The 19,272-nt window shown below is 46.2% G+C and overlaps 2 protein-coding genes across 7 annotated transcripts in view; one reads left to right on the top strand and one right to left on the bottom strand.

Moving 5' to 3' along the window:
* Window positions 1-16,314, bottom strand: part of GDAP2 (ganglioside induced differentiation associated protein 2) — a 44,325-nt gene extending 28,011 nt beyond the window's left edge. The window contains exons 1-5 of one of the 3 annotated variants that reach the window (XM_045000997.1): window positions 16,189-16,314; window positions 12,170-12,416; window positions 10,075-10,214; window positions 3,384-3,537; window positions 1,303-1,391 (exon numbers count right to left, since the gene is read on the bottom strand). In XM_045000997.1, the coding sequence (XP_044856932.1) occupies window positions 1,303-1,391; window positions 3,384-3,537; window positions 10,075-10,214; window positions 12,170-12,345 (559 nt within the window). In that variant the 5' untranslated portion in view covers window positions 12,346-12,416; window positions 16,189-16,314. The remainder of the gene's footprint in view (window positions 1-1,302; window positions 1,392-3,383; window positions 3,538-10,074; window positions 10,215-12,169; window positions 12,417-16,188) is intronic. The other 2 variants (XM_045000996.1, XM_045000998.1) reach the window with 2 other exon arrangements.
* A 28-nt stretch (window positions 16,315-16,342) lies between these two features.
* WDR3 (WD repeat domain 3) overlaps window positions 16,343-19,272 on the top strand; it is a 36,278-nt gene continuing 33,348 nt past the window's right edge. Inside the window, exons 1-3 of one of the 4 annotated variants that reach the window (XM_045000988.1) lie at window positions 16,343-16,463; window positions 17,198-17,400; window positions 18,824-19,033. In XM_045000988.1, the coding sequence (XP_044856923.1) occupies window positions 17,230-17,400; window positions 18,824-19,033 (381 nt within the window). In that variant the 5' untranslated portion in view covers window positions 16,343-16,463; window positions 17,198-17,229. Of the gene's footprint in view, window positions 16,464-16,776; window positions 16,820-17,170; window positions 17,401-18,823; window positions 19,034-19,272 lie in introns of those variants that run through there. The other 3 variants (XM_045000995.1, XM_045000981.1, XM_045000983.1) reach the window with 3 other exon arrangements.

Genomic DNA, 19,272 nt, shown 5'->3' with positions numbered 1-19,272 from the left:
CAAGCTCCATTCTCTGAACTACTTCCAGAAGAGGTTACTAACGTATGTTGAGCGAAAGTCCCAGAACAAGCCAACATGCACTGCAAGTTTCCAGGAAAGCCAGGCGCCTCAAGCAACCCCACACTGCACACAAGCTAATCTTCAATAGTAGAGGCTGCTCCAAAGCTGGTTCATCAGTACAAAGCCTCACAAACAAACCAAAACACCACCATAAAGGGCAATGAATTTAGAAATAAGAAACCCCAACGATTTTCTGATGCACCGGAGAAGAGAGACTTATGGTGACATCTGTCACTCACTCTGAGGGGCCTTTCACTGTAGCATCCAATTGTGCACCCCTGCTGGCCTGCCGCAGATGTAAAGTACTGCTGATGCCTTGGAGAAAACTTCAAAAAGCATTTTAAATTAGAAGTGATTCTCTTGTGATTTACAGATTTTATACTATTTCCTCTCTCCTGCTTTCTTGGACTAGCCAAAGCTTTAGCATAACATAAGGATGTGGCCAAGTTCCCATCAATACTAACAGTCAGGAGAAAACTGTTTTGTAACCAGGTCCCCAGACTGGGATGCCCTCGTGGTGTAGATGGGGCCCTTAGGCTGTGATCTTGTCAGCTCTCATCAGTTAGTCATTTGGACAGGAAGAAACAAAAGGTCAGCACTTCACAGAACATTATTGGATTGTATGGATGTGCAGAGACTGAGAGCAGCAAGGAAGGGGTGTTACTAGGTTAGAGAACAAAATCCAAACAAATTAAATCAACGAAGGACTTTTTAAGCAATAGCAGCAGTTTGGAGAAAAAGAGGATGCATTTCCATACATTTCCTGCAGTGAAATTCTCATGTAAATAGGTTAAACCACAGCAAAAATCTCACAGGGGCCACTGCTGCTGTGGTTGAACAGCACTGGCAGTCATAAGGCCACCTTCCTTTCATAAGTCTTTCCCAGCTCCCCTTTTCACCTTGAAGGCTCTTCTGTATTCACATGCCATCTGGTGGGTACATATAGCTAAAACAGGAAGATTTTCAAACACCGGGTCAGTTTCTACCTCTGGTAGAAATGCAGGCTCCTGGCAAAACAACGCTGACTGAAACACCTAGGCATTTGCCAGGTCTATGCCTGAATATACATCTCTACTGACTTTGACCTACTGGAAGGCCCCACTACTGCCCCAACATTCTGCTGCTTAACACCCCCATCCCCAAATGCTCCAAGACTGTGCTGTTATTTAAGTCTAATGTGCACAACACTGGGCTCCAGCTGGTGTAGTGTTAGGACGCAGCGACCTTCCAAGACCTACTTACGCAGTGCTATGTGGGTTGCATCCTCCAAAGGGTAGCCTCTTTTCACAGAGTTTATGACACAGAATCCCACTGAGGACATTGCCTGCTCCCTGAAGTCAAGAGGAGAAAAGAAACTCAGGCATGAAAACAAGAACCTCATATGGGAGTGAGCTATTGGCAGGAGGTATGGGGGAGGCAATAAGCAGCTCAGTGGACAGGATAAGGTACTAACGCATCCCTCCTCTCTACTTGAGGAACCTCTTCAGGTTTGCAGCAGAGGGATTCCCACCTTATGAGCCACAGGAGGTTCACTAGGTGGAGAAGGCAGAGAAACACTACTTGCCCCCAACTTTCTCCCCTGATTTGCTTCTGAACGTCCCTTCCCACTTGGACCACTTCCTCTTATCTCAAACCAAGCTCCCCATAAGCCGCTCCCCCACTCAGTCCACTGGAAAACTGCTGTCTACAGGTGGGCTCTGCCAGGAACAGAAGGGAAGATGCAGGGAATGGGTTCTTAGGAGTGGTGGCAGGAGAGAAGCACTAGCTTTTCCCTGTCTTATCCACTTGACTAGTCTCCTGTTTGCCAAAAAGGATTTCCACTGCTGCAAATCAAGAGGACCAACAGAGGGTTGGTGAAAACACGGGGAAGGAAACCATGAGAGTATTCCCTCATTCCTGTGGGGCCTGTTAGGTCTGCTGGTGGCTAGAATCCATGAGAAATCTTAGGAAGCTTCTTGGGTTCTCCACACTGCCCTCTGGGTGGAATAATTATTATTTTTGCACTGACAAGTGCGCCTAGTGATCAGTTACATTGTTAGCCCTTTCCCTGCAGCAAGGACAAGCTCAGAGACCTTTTTTAAGAAGTGAAAAGTGCATGTCTCCAGCAACTATTTCATATACTATACCAAGATCAAAGCTGGTGACTGCCAACTTTACAAAGTCCACAGTTAGTTACTTTTGAAAGGTGACTGCCACCTAACGCCATCTAGTAAACTAAGTTATTTTTTTCCTGCTTTGCTACTTTGTACCAAAATCCATCATTCCCCCAATAATAGAAAAATTAAGTCTTTCTTGCACTCTGTTTTCAGGGTGTCATAATTCAGAAACCTCTTACCAAATCACTTCAAAGTTTGCAGGAAAATCCTCCTGAGGCCAAGACTTAGCTACCAATCTTAAGGCACATAAAACTATAGATTTGAGAAGATTGGGGGATTCTGGAAAAAAGTGGCCTTATTATGGAAACTCAGGTGTAAACTTGACTACAAAGCAACTATCATTGCACCGTAACAAACAGATCTTCAAATATCTAGAAAAGTTGTTTTCCCCTCTCCCTAAGAGACCACAAAGCTCCATTCCCAGATGTTGCTCCTTGTTCACTGTTTATCATAAGGTGTTGCTAAAATGACAGTAGCAGTCATAAGAAAATAACTTTGAAGAATTCAAAAGCCCAAAGGTATAAAATATACTTAAATATATTAAGATCAGAAACAACCAAAGGTAAAAGCCATAAACTAATCATTTATGGATTTAAACACCCTGATTCACAGTGTGAAGATTTTATAGGATTTTCTGCAAGGTATAAGTAACACCATAAAAAGGAAGTGCTTCTTCACGTTGTCACTCATCACTATAGGAGGCTGAGAGGCACATATTGAACTGAATTATATAAATCGGTAATGCCATCATGTGTAGCATACGTGCATCTCAGACTTCAGGGGATCACCACAGGAGTCAGAACGGATTCTCCCCTCTCCAAATATAGAGCAGTACATTCCTGGCCTTCTGCACTGTTTGGAAGGTGGAGTGGGAAGAGAAGTCTGCCTTTCCCCTAGACAATCAGTATTATCTTTTGGCCAGGCTGGGATATACGTCTTCATGATCTGATACAACAAAGTCAATTATACGTGTGTATTCTCCCTTCAGAATGGCAACTCATGCCCCCAAGCACATAAATGAGGGAGCAGAGTGGTCTCAGACTCTGCCCAGGTCTGAGAGTGTGTTGATGGGCATTCGTACCTACCCGGACTCTGCCCACACCAGGTAGCCCAGAAGCAGCACGTATTATGGATAACAGACCCTGGCCCAAATTGCCATGTGCTTACTTTGCAAGCTGTAGGACATTGCGGTAGCAGCTATACAGGGAACTCTCAGCTGCTGTGCGATATCTGCTCTTGTATTTGGGTCCCACAGTGTGAATAATGAATCGTGCAGCCAGATTAAATCCTTTAGTCAGTTTTGCCTCCCCCGTCCGGCATCCTAAAGAAACATACAAAGGATAAGACACTGAAGTCTTGGTAAGGCAGGGAGTAAAGCAACTCACTTCTCTTCATCCCCACACCAAACCCCACCATGCAGCAAATCACTTCCACTGCATTAGTTTCTTTGTTTCCCATAGTTCCTGTACCACAAGATGGCAAGCTGCTACAGCAGCACTCAGCCAGCCTGGGAACATGCGGTGAGGTGTACTGGCTCCAGTCTGCTTCTCAGAAGCTAAGCACTCAAGGAGTAGAACAGAAGCACCAAGTCACTGGAGAGGCTGTGTACCTCGACTGCAGTGCTCGCATGTAGGCCTTAAACCCGCTCCCTCTCACAAAAAAAACCCAGTATATTAACTTGGCAAGACAGCTGCAGTAGAAACGTGCTTCGCAGACAAACACAAATTCAGCTCTTCTGAAAGGCTTTGTTTTTAGGAGACTGCTGTTTGATTAAATTTCTTGGTATAGGAGACTGACGTGGTCCTTTTAATCGGCCAACTTGTGGTTGTCAGAGCTATTAGAGATGGACAAGCCCTAACGGCACGTTTCCCCAACATCACATTGGAGCATAGCGCATAGTTGTGCTTTGTTCTACAAGGTTTTCATCATCCCAGTTTTGAATGTCTCCAGAGATGCCTGACAGATCTCACTGTTCAGAGAGGTTTCTGGGTATTCTGTCTACATTTTCTATTGTTCTATTTCATTCCTTTCCTCTTGGACAACTTGTCTCCCACAGACAGCGAAGTGTTTCCTCACATACACGTAGCTTTCTGGGAACCATTTTCCCCCTCACATACTGGTAGTGTTCTGGGGACCATTTATAAGCATCTATTTCACAACCAGTAGTACAGTATGTACTTTGCAGAGAGTGATCTGGGCTCAAATCTATTCCAGTGGACCAAACTTCTTGCATCTTTAAGCAAGATAGAAAAGCCAATGTACTAGCCAGGAGCTACAAGATGTTTTTTTCCTCAAGTCTCCCCTTAAGTGTGAGAAATACTCTCAGACTCCACCAGCACAAGACTGGCTTAAACTATTCCAGCCCCACTTAAGGAGAAGAATTTACTCCCATTGGTGAGTGAGAGTTATATTAGATATGTATCTTATGACTTTTTAAAACAAACATAGTGCTTAGATTATCTACAATACAATACCCAGATGTACAGACACTCTTTTCTTAACCTGTGTACTATATAATTTTTTTTTAACATTAGCTTTAATAAAATTTTTAAATCTGTTCCTTGAAACTCTAAGAGGAATATTTTCAGTGTTCTGCACCACAGAACTGAGGAGCATTCGCTCCCTCTCAACAACAGTCCCAGCCGCTACTTCCCCCACCCCTTGTTGAGTGCTGAAAACACTGAGTAGGGCCATTGCTCCTCCTCTCAATCCTGGCTCTCAACACAACACACCTCCTTCTGCGGGTTTCTAAATGGAAACCAGTAGCAGAATAGGGAGGTCACAGGTTAGAGAATGGAACAACTTCAAGGGGAGAGATTAAGGGAGATCCACATCAGAATATCCATAAACCAGAGTTTAGAGCACTCTGCTGAGAGGCAGCAGATCCTGACTGAAATTCCCTTCTCATCAGGTAAAGTGGAGAATTGAACCAGGGTCTCCCACTCCCTGGATGAGTACCATACCCACTGGGCTGAAGGTTAGAAGGGAGTTCCTCCTCCTGCCCGTTTTGTGTGGAACTACGAGGCCTCTGACAATGCCAACTTGCTCAGGCCCCACACTGTGTTAGGTGGAGGAGCACCTATCTTCCCGTGATTTTTGCATGGGGTCTTAGGCAGCAGAGAGGCACCCAAATGCCTAGAGTGAGGCAGCAGTGTGCATGCCCAGAAAAAGAAACAGGTGCCTAGAGAATTTTTACTGCAATAATTTAGGCACTGAGGAAGTTTAAGCACCTACAGGGTTAGGTGGCAGCCAAGTGGGAGTTTGGTGGATCTCAATATAGCCTAAAAACAGGACCTCAGCACTTAAGTATCTTTGTGAATCCCACCTAAAAGTCTCTATTCTTCCCTCATTTTTCTAGAGCAGGGGTTCTCAAACATTTTAATCCAGTCACCATGGCTGGTGCTAGGCTTGCTGGAGCCAAGCCTGAGTCCCATTGGCCAGGGATGGCTTCAGCTTTTCTCCTTCCCCCTGGGGTGACAGGGCTGGGGTGGGCTTGGGCTTTGGTTTCCCCCGCCTGGGGTTGTGTAGTAAGTTTTGTTGTCAGAAGGTGGGTTACGGTGCAATGAAGTTTGCGAACCACTGTTCTAGACCCATCCAGGATGTGAGCAGTTTGATTGGGTGAGCAGAAGCAGCCCAGGGAAGAGATATTCTTCCCCAAACATTTTTTTCCTGTGCAAAACTAGAGAAAATCTTGACAGGAGCACAGGCTGGGAAATGAAAGAGGGAGAGAAGTAAAAAAATAACCTGATGTAATAATATTCATCTGTAGCAGCAATCTCATCTTAGTGTACACTTCAGCAGTGCATTCCACCCACAGATCTCAATGTGGCATAGAAGAATTTGACAATTAAGCACACTGAGCAACGTTATAGTTTGGGGATAATTGCACCTTTGACCTCCACCCCAGTGGCCTGCACTCTCAGGTCTCAAGTTGACCCTCCCAGGTCTCTGGCCAGGGACCCACATCTCTCTCCCTCCTGACTAGGGGTTTAGGGTTTCAGTCCCCTTGCACTTCCCTGTGTTTATCCTAGCAGGTTTTGACTAAACTCCTGAACCTGCAATTTGCTCTCTCCAAAGGCTATGACCAGTGTATGCCAGTGGTTATAAGTAACCAAAACAATTCTTTTGAAGCAAACATCTTTATTTAAGGATAAAAAACATAAAAAGAAATCATAAAACAATAAAAAGATCTAAACGTGTACTTAAGCTTACCAGAAGGACCCCATCAGCCCTCATGGGAGTCCGGATGGGTTCCAAAGCCTTTCAAACCCTTCTCCAAGGCTTTGCTTCTTTTGGTTATCAGAACACACCAGTTTGTAGCTCAGTAAGTTCCCTTTCAGTCAGTTCAAACTCAGCCTTTCTACCAAAAAACCCTCTTTTTGTTCCCAGGCCTCCTGAAACAGGTAAAACCACTTGCTGTCCCCCTTTCCACTGTGGGTAAGACTTCAAAGGCTGGGCATCTGCATAGCCAGTCCTGGGTTTTTGCAGATTAATCACCTCCTAGTGATTCTAGATTCTACAGGGAATCCACTTAGCAAGCCAGGAACACAAATACATATAATGCTTATTGATACAAAGGTCTGAACATTTTGGGGCCCATCAACAAATAATAGCCTGAAGATTTTCATGGATTTCAAGGGCTGGCTCAAATAAACAGATAAGAATACTAACGTTAAATACGGTAGTCTCAAGACATGCCTGTGTTTCTCAGATCTGTCACAAGTATTACCCCTACTTTACAAATCAGGAGCAAAGCACAGTGGCAAAGTGAGTTGCCCAAGGTAACAGTAACCAGGTAGCAAAATCAGTAACAGAGCCAAGATCTCATTTTACCCAGTCATTGGTCTAGACATTAGATGGAAGACTCAGATTTTTCCATCTAAAGAATGTTTTGGAGAGAAACAGAGCCATCTAATAGACCTCACAGCATTTGGAAGACTGTTACTATACTGACAGTGTTGTCTAAGATGCAGTAGACTAAGATGATAAACTGACAGCAATTCATCCAGAAATCTGAGCCTCTCCCTGAAGTATTTCTGGGTTAGAGGAAGCTGAACAGACTGTTCCCAGGGACATAGGGGTCAGCTGAGCCATAAAGAAAGCACTTGGCGCCTCCAGGCTTGAGCAAGAGTAGCATATCACATGCTTTAAGCGTGACTCTTTCTCAGGGCTTAGAGAAAGTGGATACAAATGGGTGGGAAGAGCATGTGATAGATAGTGAAACTTCCTGCAATATCTTTGGGCGATCATACTGTATTTAAATGAATGAATGGTTTATATATCATTGTGGGCCAGGGACTGCATGCACTCTATGGGGGAAAGCGTTACCACAGCTCCTCCAGGAAGTGAAACCAGTAGGGGACGATGAAGGCAAATCTCTCAGGTTATAACACCTCCAGAAAGGTACCACCTTCTGAGGTTCATATATCCTGGTTCAAACCGGATTCTCCAGAGACCACCAGAAAAAGAAAGGACTTTTGGATAAATAGCCCTGAGCTTAAACTGACTCAGAGCCTTTGATCTGGCTCCTGATCTAAAGGCTGACACGAATTTGCAAGAACTGGGAAAACCTCATTCTGGGGGCTGAAGGACTTAGAGCTACCAGCCCTATGTTCGAGTTGGGGTGACCTCTAGTAAGCTTTGTGGCACGTGTGTAGGTTTTTATTGGCTCTCTCTATAATGCTTTTACCTTAAGAATAAAAGTGCTTGCTTAGAAGGAGCTGTGTAGTAACTTATAACTGTTGGCCATATATTGGTCATAGCCTTCACAGAGAAAGCAAAGCACTAGCTAAGCAGTCTGGCTTGCTGGGAATATCTGTGTAGATCAGGAAGCTGCGCAGCCTTAAAAACTCCAGTCAGAAGGGAGTGAGAGGTGACAGCTGTGAGCCAGAAACCTATAAGTGGGTGCCCTTGAGGGACAACAGAGGGGGAAATACAGGTGCAGTTACCTTGAAAGGTATAAGGAAAACTGAAAGTCATCATTGCTACACTCTCATTCTAGGACTTGGGACCACAGCACCACTATCACCTTCTCTCCAAGACCTTTTGCTACATAAAACAGCGTGAAACTAAAAAAGGAAGAAAGTGCAACGCGATTTCAAGGGTACAGGTGACAAAGGGATTACGTGTTTAACTTATTAAGTGAACTCAGCCGGTATCTCCTACTTCTCTTGTGTTCGAGTCACTAAAGTGGAAATGCCACTATTTGTGGTACAGCCTTCCTCTCCTCTCAATACCCCAGCAGGGTTTTCTCTTAAGTCTAACAGTGGTGTCAGTTTCTTTTCATCGACCCTTCAGTACTCCTGGAAACCATTAGCAATCTAGCACAACTGGTCTGAAGGATGTGTTACAGATATATTGGGAGACTATGGATTCCAATTAAATATTGCTACTTCAGGGGTTGAGGATGGCAGACAGTGCACCAACCAGTATGGGAAGAAGAAATTGCAGAGAGGACAGAGGCTAACCCCAATTCTTACAAAGAGTGCCCAGCAGATCAGAGAGACCTCTCTCTATCATACTCCAGAGGAAGAAGCAAGTATCTTACATTTACCTTCAAGGGATGAAGAGGTACATCAAACCTGCTGGGATTCAAATTTGCGGTTCCAGGGATCTAGGTCATCCTCCAATATCTACCAGACTTCAACTATGCCTGACTACAAAGGACATTCCTTATTGTGCACAGAATCCTCCCTCTGTCATTTGCAGATTTACTTTCCCTTCCCTTTGATTCTGAGTTACTCAAAGGAAAGAAGTTAAATCAGGAAAACGAGGTAACTATATAAACAGAAGAAACTAATCCCACATTAATTTAAATGGCTGGTATAGTCTGGATTAGGATGATGATGCCTCTTCTTGTGTGTCTTGGAAAACTGACATAACCACCACTTCTCTACTGCAGGGGAAAGGCCTGGACTCACTGCCTACAGAAGGATCAAGATGATCTTGTAGTTAAGGCACTGTACTGGGTTCAGGAGATCTGTATTCAATTCTCAGCTGTGCCATAACTTCCTGCAAGACTATAGGGAAGTTGCTTAAACTCTGTCTCAGTTACTCACCTGCAAAATGGGAGGGCCGTATGAAGATAACTTGGTTAGCGTGTGCAAGGTGCTAAAATACTAGATAAGTGATACAGAAGTATCCAGATAAAGAAAAGTCCATAATTCAAAGAGTATTTCTCTCTAGAAAAGCAAAATTGCCAGCCTTCCAATAGGGTTCTTCTTTCAATATTATTAAACTGGCTTGTGGAACTATTTTTGATTTAGCACAGGGAAAAATGAAATAATTGATTAAGAGGTCACTCTGAGGCTCTATTTTATCATGCAGGGCAGCAAGAATTTATCTGTTACTAGACATTGGTACCTAAAAGATTAGGTTGCATGGCTGCAGGCTAGCAGCATGTACAGAACCTACTCAACATGAATTCTTGTTGAGTTTGAATTTTTGTTGGGGTGAACTACAAGACTCCTCAAGCATCTCCTTAAAAAGGGGCAGTACAGGAAAAATTAGTATTCATAAAAGTTCAGTCTCTGCAGCAAGAACTTTTATAACTGCTCTTTTAGATAACTTCAAACAGCTTCAGATAACAAAGGGGACAATTGTGTCATAGTCTGAAAATAAAAACTCAGCAACTTAAACGGCTGCCAGAAGCTTCTAGGGATCTGTATTCTGAATTACAAATGGGGGAACTGTCTACTATAGGAGGAAGTTTTGGCCAGACTACATTTCACATTAAAACCAGGTAAAGGAAATAAAGGTACGTGTCTTTTATGCACCTTCCTTGCACTTCAAACCCAGATACTTCTGCTACGTGTTACATGGTGGCAGCTGCATCGCTATAGAGCAGGATTCTCCTTACCTTTGAGTTTCTGGAGTTCATCCTTCAGGTCGGGACCAGCATGCATGAAGATGCTCTCAGATATCGGATTCTTATCTGTGAGAGATTCATTGCTGGTGTTTACTATGGCTGTGCAGTTCAGTAATGCTACATTTCCTTTCCTGAGGAAACAAAGTCATTGAGTGCAGGTTAGATACATGAGTTTGGCACCACAGAAGTTCTTCTTGACTGCTAAGGGGTTATTATTGCCTTGCTTCATGATACACTGTACTCCTCTCTCTCACCCTGCTTGTGAGATATATTCCATAAACAGAAGCATAGTTTAGAAGAAATTAAGCCTGGTAAAACACGGCATCCTCAATGAAATCTTAAAAAACAATGAAAAGTCAAGTTTCCAGGTAATTTTTTAACCATACCCTAATACCCACGCACCACATATCCACAGACTCAGAATCTTCACAATGAACCTCACTCTACCTCCAACTAGTATGGAAACAGCCTACATGTAACCCATAATTCTCCCTCATGGTAGAACCTTAATTGCAAATTCATGCTTCCCCAATAAACACCACACTGTTCACTTAAGCAGCAAACTGTAAAGAAGTTCCATGTTAAACTGCGAGAGAAATTAATGTGTTGTGTGTAGCATGTTTGATCATCACGTGGAAGTAGAAATAAGTTCCTTGCAATGATGTGGAGTCTGTCACTGGAAATGTGCAGTGTAGGCATCAGGGTAAAGTTTAGAGTGTCCCATAACTTGGGATTTTCTTGCTTTTGAGGATACAGAAAGGATATATTACATGCACCTAATTTTACTTAATATTTTGCTTATGGAATTTCCTGGATTTTTAATATAGCAATGAGGGTCTTATGGGTGGTATGATAAGGGAGCAAGGAATCATCCCTGACTTTCCCTGTGGCAAATGGGAATATGGAAGGAACAATTATGTTTGAGGTGGGCAAGGGGGAATATTTGTAAGGCCCAGTGGGTCTGTCTCTAGTCTCCCTGATGTCAGTATGATATTACCCGTTTCTGGAGCCTGTCAAATGCTGCATCTGATCCAGTGGACCAGCCTTGGCTCCTCAGAGCAGAGGAGCATCTTTTGAAACGGCAGAGTTCTGATTTTAAAGAAAGCCTTCTAATCATGAACAGGCTATTACTAATACAGTGCTGACTCTTAGTCTTCACCCAGTCAGCTTAAGTGCATCTATCTGCTGCTGCTCAGAACACTGAAAAGCTACAGCAGAGTGAAAGATGACCAGAGTCTGATGAGTTTTCATTGCTACCCTTAAAAACACCTCTGGGAAACTGTGAAACTGACAAGAATCTGGTTACTTGCACTCTGATGCTTCAAGGGAAAGCTGTAAGTAGGATCAGAGACAGGAACTGAAGGAAGAAACTGAGGCTTAGAAGGAAAAGGATAGAGCAGCAGTGCCCCAACCCACCCATGTTTGCAACAGCTAGGAGGATCTGGGGTGAACAGGCAGGGATAAAGCCAGAGAGAATGATCCTTCTTCTGTGCAGCAACCAGAAGGGGTTGGAGAAAGGGCTGATCTTCAAATTTACCAGACACCTACGATCTGGAGGTTCACGTGAACGAGAGACCCGAGCAAAGCCAAGAAATCCCAACCCCGCTTCTTAGCAGCTGGGGAAACGGGGGTGGCTCTTCACTTTACTCCTGGTCCTGAGGGTTCCCCCACTTTTCATACTCGTCTTCTGCTGATAGGTGTAGTCCTCTGGAAATTAGGTGTCGATAAGTGTGAGTGGGTGGGCGAGGGAGAGGAGATGACATAGATGGGGTAAGTTAGCACAGAGACACTGTTGAGATAGACAAATTTTGGAAGAAGAATATGGAGAGAGAATACAACATAAAGAAAGCATATGGAGGCAGAGAGATAGAGAAGAAGAAAAAAACAACACACTGAGGACAGTACAGGAAAAGATACCCCATTATTCTACGATAGGAATGCAGAGAAGAAAGGAGGCAAAAAGGAGAAAAAAATCCACGCCATGTGAAGAGCTTTATTTTGTGGTGATTACCATTTTGTCAAGCACTTTGTCATCACTGCATTCATTACTGTGGCATCTAAGAAGTCAGAGCGAGTTTGAACTTACCACAATATTATTTTTGCATTGATGTCTTGCCTGTATGGGAAAGGTGATCTAACATCAAGTTGGGGTTTTTCAACTTGAGTTTTGTGGGAGTCCAGTTGGTCTGCCTCACAGTAGTCATTCCAGGCTGGCAGAGAATCAATATCCACAAATTGGGAAGGAGCACCCAAGGGATCCATGGAATGGAAACAGCAACTCCTCTTTCCACTACCTCTTCAGCACTCCAATACTCACTGGAGTCTTTCTGGTGCTTCAGAGGAGAAAAAATAGGATCATAGACCTGGATTTTCACTGAGAATAATTCTGGAAGAGTTAGACTTTTCATAAAGGAAAGCTGAAGAACAATTAAAGCATTTGCAGGTAGCAATGTAGTTAAGATTCACAGGCTATTTCGTTCCCAACCTATCCTCTGTATGGTTTCATTTTTTGATCTTTAAATGTTTGTGCTTGGTCTCAGTACAAAGGTGAATTGTTTTGGAAAGTCTGAGCTAAGATAATTATTCTGTTTTTGAATTAACCAATGGTGGGAAAAAAAAACCCCTCATTTTCCTCACTATAAAATGTTCCAATTGGTTTGTGAACTTGAATCTTATAAAATGGTGAATCTATAAATTCCACATTTTGCAGATTTGTAGTTCAGCCTAAGAAAGAAAAATCAAATTTGAAGAAAAGTGATTCAGTGTTTTAAGTAAAAAAGGTACAAAAATACACACTTATGTATACATAACAGGATAGATTTTTCTTTTCTGACTACCTTAACACTTAAACATCCAATCTTGCATCCTCCACTGCAAATAAAGTGCTCTTGAAGTCATTTAGAGTTAAGGGTGCTTAGCTCCTCTTAGGATCAGACCCTTAGTGCTTTAGTAACATTTAAATACTTTAAAAACAAAACAGTCAAATTTGCTTGCTCTCTATTTTGCAAAAATCAATAGTGCCTAGTGTATTTGTCACTAATACAAATTGAGGTCTATTTCTCCCATGCCCCCTCCAAAGGCTTGGGAAGTTTAGCACTTTAGCTACTGTTCAGTTAATTTTTAATTTTGGGTTAATTTAATTGGCAACAACTTTGAAAATCTCTTATTTCCCATGTAGTAAAAAAGAAGATGCATTTTCCCAGTCCTGCTCTGAATCAGCCTGGACATTCTGTAAAGCCAAAAAAAATTGATAGAGCGACTTGCAGTTTAGCAGTGCTCCTAGATTCATCACTGACACTAATTTCTTATACAGCAGCATTTTCAAATGATGCTTTCTATCATCTCTGATTGAGTAGGCGAATCTGCCTCATCCTGGCAAATGATGATCTTGCCTCCATTATGCACATCTTTTTCAACTCCTCAGGAAACTCCAAATAGTACAGAAAACTACAGCACATCTCCTCAATAACCTGCACTACTGCAAACACAAACAGAATACGAAGATCAAGGTCTTGTTCCTTAACTTCAAGTAAATTACTCGGGGAGAAATTCTGCACAACTGTGCATGCACAAAATTTATGTTCCTCACAGATTTCTTTGCTTCCTTGCAGAAAAATGACTTTCTGATGGGAAAGCAAAGGGAAGCCACAAGAGTGGTCATGTGACCCACCCCAAGCAGTGTTTCAGGTGCCCAGGGCAGCCGGCAGAGAGGTAAATCACTGTGAGGTGGGGACGGACCGGGGAAGACCCAGCTGATGGCTCCTACCCTGCACTGGACTCAGACGCTAGTCCTGGCTGGGCTGGGGAGGATGGGACTTCCTCTTGCCCTGCATGGCATCCTGGGCCATGTCAGACACACCCCAAAATTTCTCCCCCAGCTGCAGGAAGCTCTGCAAACTCCTCCCCACCCCTCAGCTGCAGAGGGAAGGATCACTGTACAGGGAGCTGCTCTCCCATCGGCCCAACCCATGTGCATCCAGACCCCCTCATACTAAACCCTCCTCCTAAGCCCCCCCGACGAGCCCCACTCCCACTACTCCTGGACCACTCCGACAAACCACCCACTCCTGGATCTCCCCCCACTGAGCCCCAGCCAGCTGCACCTGGATCCCCACCCCACTGAGCCCCACTCCCCCAGCATCTGGACCCCCTCACTGACTTCCCACACCCAGAACCCCATGCCAAGCTCTATCGCCCAAACACCCCAGAACCCCCCTCTGAGCCCCAACCATTTTCACCTGGACCTCCCTGCGAAGTGCCACTATTGTTACACCCAGAACCCCACAGCAAGCCCCTGTGCATCAAGATCCCCCCTGCCCCCAGATCACCTGCGGAGCTGCCCGCACCCCCAATGCCCCAAACAGAACCCTTTCAACCCATACCTGGAGCCCCCCCACACTTGGATCCTGCCTTACTGAGCCTGCCTGCCCAGACCTGGTGCACCTGGCACGGACAGGCAAGGCCCTGGGGTGTTTCTGGCGCAGGTCTGGTCCTTGTGCTGTGTCAGGGTTGGCTGCAGCTTCACCGCTGAATCTGCATCCCAGGTGGGAGGGGAGCTGCACAGTGATCTCCCATCTCTGTGCAGCCAGTGACCTGTGCTCCCCAATTCCATGCTGGAGCCTCCACATTTGACACATAAAATTTGCAGAATTTTAAAATATAGTAAGCAGAATTTTTAATTTTTTGTGGAGGATGCCCTCAGGAGTAAGTATTTAAAGGCCTGAGCCGAGCATACCTAAAGCTATGGGATGAAGGCCACATTTCCTAATTCTGCTCCTCAGACACAATGAGCTCTACACAATAAGGGTAAAGCCAACTGCGTAGAACACAGTTTCTAGCTCCAGACTGAGGAATGAACTAACACAGGAACTAAGGCTCATCCCCAAACATCACCTTCTTCGGCTCCAAGTACACAGTGCACTTCTTTGACCTTGTCTTCTCTAACAGACAAACAGCAGCATGCGCACTAAAATAAAAACCCTACAGCAAACCCAAACCAAAACACCAGAGCAACTAGCACCACAGCAGCTACTGGCATGTTGAAACTGAGAGACTGAAACAGGAACCAGCGAGGAAAAACTGTTCAGAACCTGTGAGAAAATAAGTAGCACTATACTATGTGGCAGTCTGCCATTGAATTAAGACAGACACTTGGGATGAAACCTCAAATACACTGAAGCCCTTAGATACTTGTATCCATTTCTGACTGAGATCCAAAGGTTTGTTCTTTTTGCACAAGTATACTTGTGTCACTGAAGCATGTGGTACATGCCACACGAGCAGAAAGATTAGTAAGGGGTGCAGAAAAAAGGCAACAGAAACACCTACTGGGAAGAGAGGCATATTTGAAAGGAAAGATTGAGAGTTGAAAATATACAGTTTGGCAAAACAACAAATATTGGGGTGGCGGGTACGATAACCGTCTAACCGTGTGACCGGTACAAAGCAAGGTGACCGGTGAGGTATAAACAGGAATATTTTGGTTAAAACAAAAGCAAAAAAAGAGTTAGACTGAATAATGGGGAACCTTAGCCACGGTCATTTCTCTCCTAGGAGAGTCTCCCAGGAGAAGCAGGTGAAGTCAGTGACCGATAAGGTCTCCCGGCCTGAGAGCCCATCTATGAGTCTCTGTCCGTGCAGCATCACACCTGCGCCTCCGGGGGGGGCATGTAACACAACAACACCACGCACCTTCCCCTCTCCCTGACACAGCGAGAACAGCGACCCAGGACTGGAGAACAGCGAGCCGTGCCCCAGGCCCAGTCCCCCGGCAGGGATCCCCCCCCCCACCGCCCCCGGGGGGGGGGGCCTCACCGGGCGCAGGACCTGGGCAAGTTCCTACACAAACGCTCGACACTAAACCCCGCCCCCCGCCGCGCCGGCCGGGACACGCGCCCCGCAACCCAACGGACACGGAGGGGCGGTTACAGGCCGCGCGCCAGCAGCGGGGGGAGGGGGCGGGGCCCCTCAGCACAGAACACACACAGCGACCCCACCCTGCCTAGCAACGCCCGCCCGAGGAGCGCCCCCTTAGCAACAGCCCCCAGCGCCACCCCGGGCCCAACCGCTTGCGCCCGCCCTCGCCGCGGTCCGCCCCTCACTCACGGGCCGGCCCCGCTCCCCCCATCTGGCGAGAGGGTCCCGGTGGTAGGAGTCGACTCAGCAGCATCACCCAGGAAGCGGGCACTGAGCCTGACCCACCCGCCCTTCCGCTTCCGGATCAAAGCCGACCAATCCCGCGCCGAACAGCCGGGATGATGTCAGATCTTACGTCACTTCCGCCGGAACTCTGGACGGCTTCCCCAGCCCGGCCACTTCCTCTTGTGCGGCACGAGAGAGGGTGTCTGCGCGCGAGTGACCCGCGGAGCCACGTGGGGGCGGTGAGCGCGGGGCCGGTGCGGGGATTGGGTGTTACGGCGCGCGCGGCACGGCAGCGCCTCCCCCGCCCGCTCGCCCCCTCCCCAGCGGGATCGGCGGCCCCTGCCCGTCCGGCGCTGCCCCGGCGCCGGGCCCTGCTGCCGCCACCCCGCATAGCAGCGCCCCGGCGGCTCCGCCTGGGGGCGCGGCCTGGGCACCGCGGCGGGGCAGAGTGGCCGCTGTTGGATCCTGTGGGAGGAAACAATAATCCCGAGCCCAGCGCTCCCGGGAAGGAGAAATCGGGGCAGCAGGGCCGGGGGGGGGGACCCACAGCGCATGTGCACGTGCAGTGCGATAAGGCGGGGGGGAAAAGCCGAAGGTAGCGTGGAGCTGTGTGTGTGTGTGTGTGTGTGTGTGTGTGTGTGTGTGTGTGTGTGTGTGTAGAGGCATCAGGGAGCAGAGAGCTCGGGTGAGGCCTCACCTCGAATATTGCGTTCGGTTCTAGGTTAGGCGTGTATGGAAAGATTAAAAACAAAATGTAGACTGAATAATGGAAACAACTTGGTGCAGTCTGGCACACTGTGGGGTAGTCTCCCAAGGGAAGTGTTGAGAACCCCGTCACCAGTTTAAATAATACTAGAGAAAGTTCTGTAGAGGAAAAGTGGACTCAATATCAAATAGCAGGTCTTTTCTGGCCATAATTTCTCTTTATACATGAATTTTTTCGCAGTGATTCCTGTCTTCTCTTTATGTCTAGGTCAGCTCCCACCTGGGTCTGGAAATTGCACCATGGGTCTCACCAAGCAATATTTGCGCTACACGGCTAGTGCATTGTTTGGAGTGATTGCTAGCCAGAAAGGCAACATCGTCTATGTGACCCTGCGGGGCGAAAAGGGCCGCTATGTGGCAGTGCCAGCTTGTGAGCATGTCTTCATCTGGGACACTCGGAAAGGCGAGAAGGTGATGAGCTGTTTTCACCCACTGTGAACCAGAGTGGGGTGACACTGCTGTGTTGTACTGCAGTGAGACTAGAAAAGTGTAGCTGCATGAGTGATCTTTGCTGGGAGCTCCCCATGCAAAGAGAGCAAATAAGCTTAGAAATGGTGGCGTTTAATATGCCAGAATGCCCAAAGTGCAGCCAGTGGTCATCAGCTCCTTTAGAGTTCTGTAGTCTTGGCTGGGGGGCACACTCACTGGCATTGAGATACTATGATGGTGGGGTCATAAGAAGTGCCAGACATAGACTACACTGGAGAGGAAATTTGAGGTTTCCAGTGTGCAGTGTAGCCAGGCAAGTCAGATCAAGACTGAGTCTGGAACTTATAGCGACCATGGGCTGCATTTCAAATAAGATGAGTGCATCTGCAGTCTCCTTGCTTTTATGCAAGCTACCTGCTAACATAACCTTTAGATTATTACTATGTCTACACTACAGCTGGGATCGACACTCTGAGATCAATCCACCAGCGGTCGATTTAGTGGGTCTAGTGAAGACCCGCCAAATCAACAGCAGATCGCTCTCCTGTCGATCCCTGTACTCTACCCCTGATGAGAAGAGTAAGGTAAGTCGACAGGAGACTTTCTCCCATCAACTGCCCTGGGGTGTAGACCCAGCGGTAACTCAACCTAAGGTACGTCGAGTTGCGTAACGTAGGCCGATTTACTGCAGTGGTGTAGACATAGCCTAAGTTTGGTTGCTTCTGACACAAGTACATGATACATGTACCCTGTTTGGGGACTTTTCTTACGCAAAACTTAACTGATCCTGATTCTTTCCTTTGATCTTAAATAATTTATCTGGGTGGAAAGGTATATGAGTGTCAGTCTCACTGAGCCATTCTTCCTTGTTACTCCTAGAGTTGAGTATGAGATTTGAAGTTCCACTGTTGACAATGCAGAGCAGTACAAAAGGGCATGAATGACATATTAGACCCAGAGCTACACTAACACAGTGCTTTAGGGGTCTTTTGGAATTCTGAACTCATGTACACCCCGTGGAAAAAAAAAATTCTGTTGTATGCCTCAGAGGAGCTAAAATGGAAAGGAATTGTCCTGTGAAGAAATTTGGGGTGCCTCTTTTACTAGCAAGCAAGAGGAATCACTTTCTAGCTGTTAGACTTCTGGGTTCTAGTCCTCATTGCACCCTGATTTGCTGTTTGGCCTGGTGATGTCATGTTCCCCCCCATGCCTCAGTTTCCCCCTTTTTAAATCTGGGATAATGGTATTCCTTCATTTCAGTAGCAGATTGTGAGGAATGAGTTTCTAAAGTAGTGGGGGTCCTCGAAAGGCCTGATAGACAGACAAAGTATTCTCTTCCTTCTGTTTTCTATGGGTGTGTCTAGCTCTGACACGTCACAAACACCTTGTCTTCTGAAAATTACAGGTTCTCATCCTTCAGGGTCTCAAGCAGGAGGTCACTTCTCTCTGCCCATCCCCAGATGGGTTGCACTTGGCTGTTGGATATGAGGATGGATCGATCCGTGTCTTCAGCCTCCTGAGTGGTGAAGGAAATGTCACTTTCAATGGACATAAGGCTGCAGTTACGACTCTGCAGTATGATCAGCTGGGAGGCAGACTGGTGTCTGGCTCAAAGGTGAGAGCTGGTAGGAGAAGCCAAGTCTGGAGGTCAGTTCTTTCATAATCAGGGAGGACTAGCTGCTCTGTGGAGATAACTGTGGTTATGTCTACAAGTCAAGTGGCCTGGCTGGGAAGGAGTGGATGGTGCACTGGAATAGCTGGAGGAGTGTTAGTGAGAGGATCTGGGTCAGATTCACAGCTGAGTTGCATCACAGATCTTTATGGAAAGGCTGAAGACTGCAACAGGAAGAGGTG

Source organism: Mauremys mutica, chromosome 1 (genome assembly GCF_020497125.1).
Source record: "Mauremys mutica isolate MM-2020 ecotype Southern chromosome 1, ASM2049712v1, whole genome shotgun sequence".
Classification (NCBI taxonomy): Eukaryota; Metazoa; Chordata; order Testudines; family Geoemydidae; genus Mauremys; species Mauremys mutica.
This window is presented reverse-complemented; position numbering and strand designations above follow the sequence as displayed.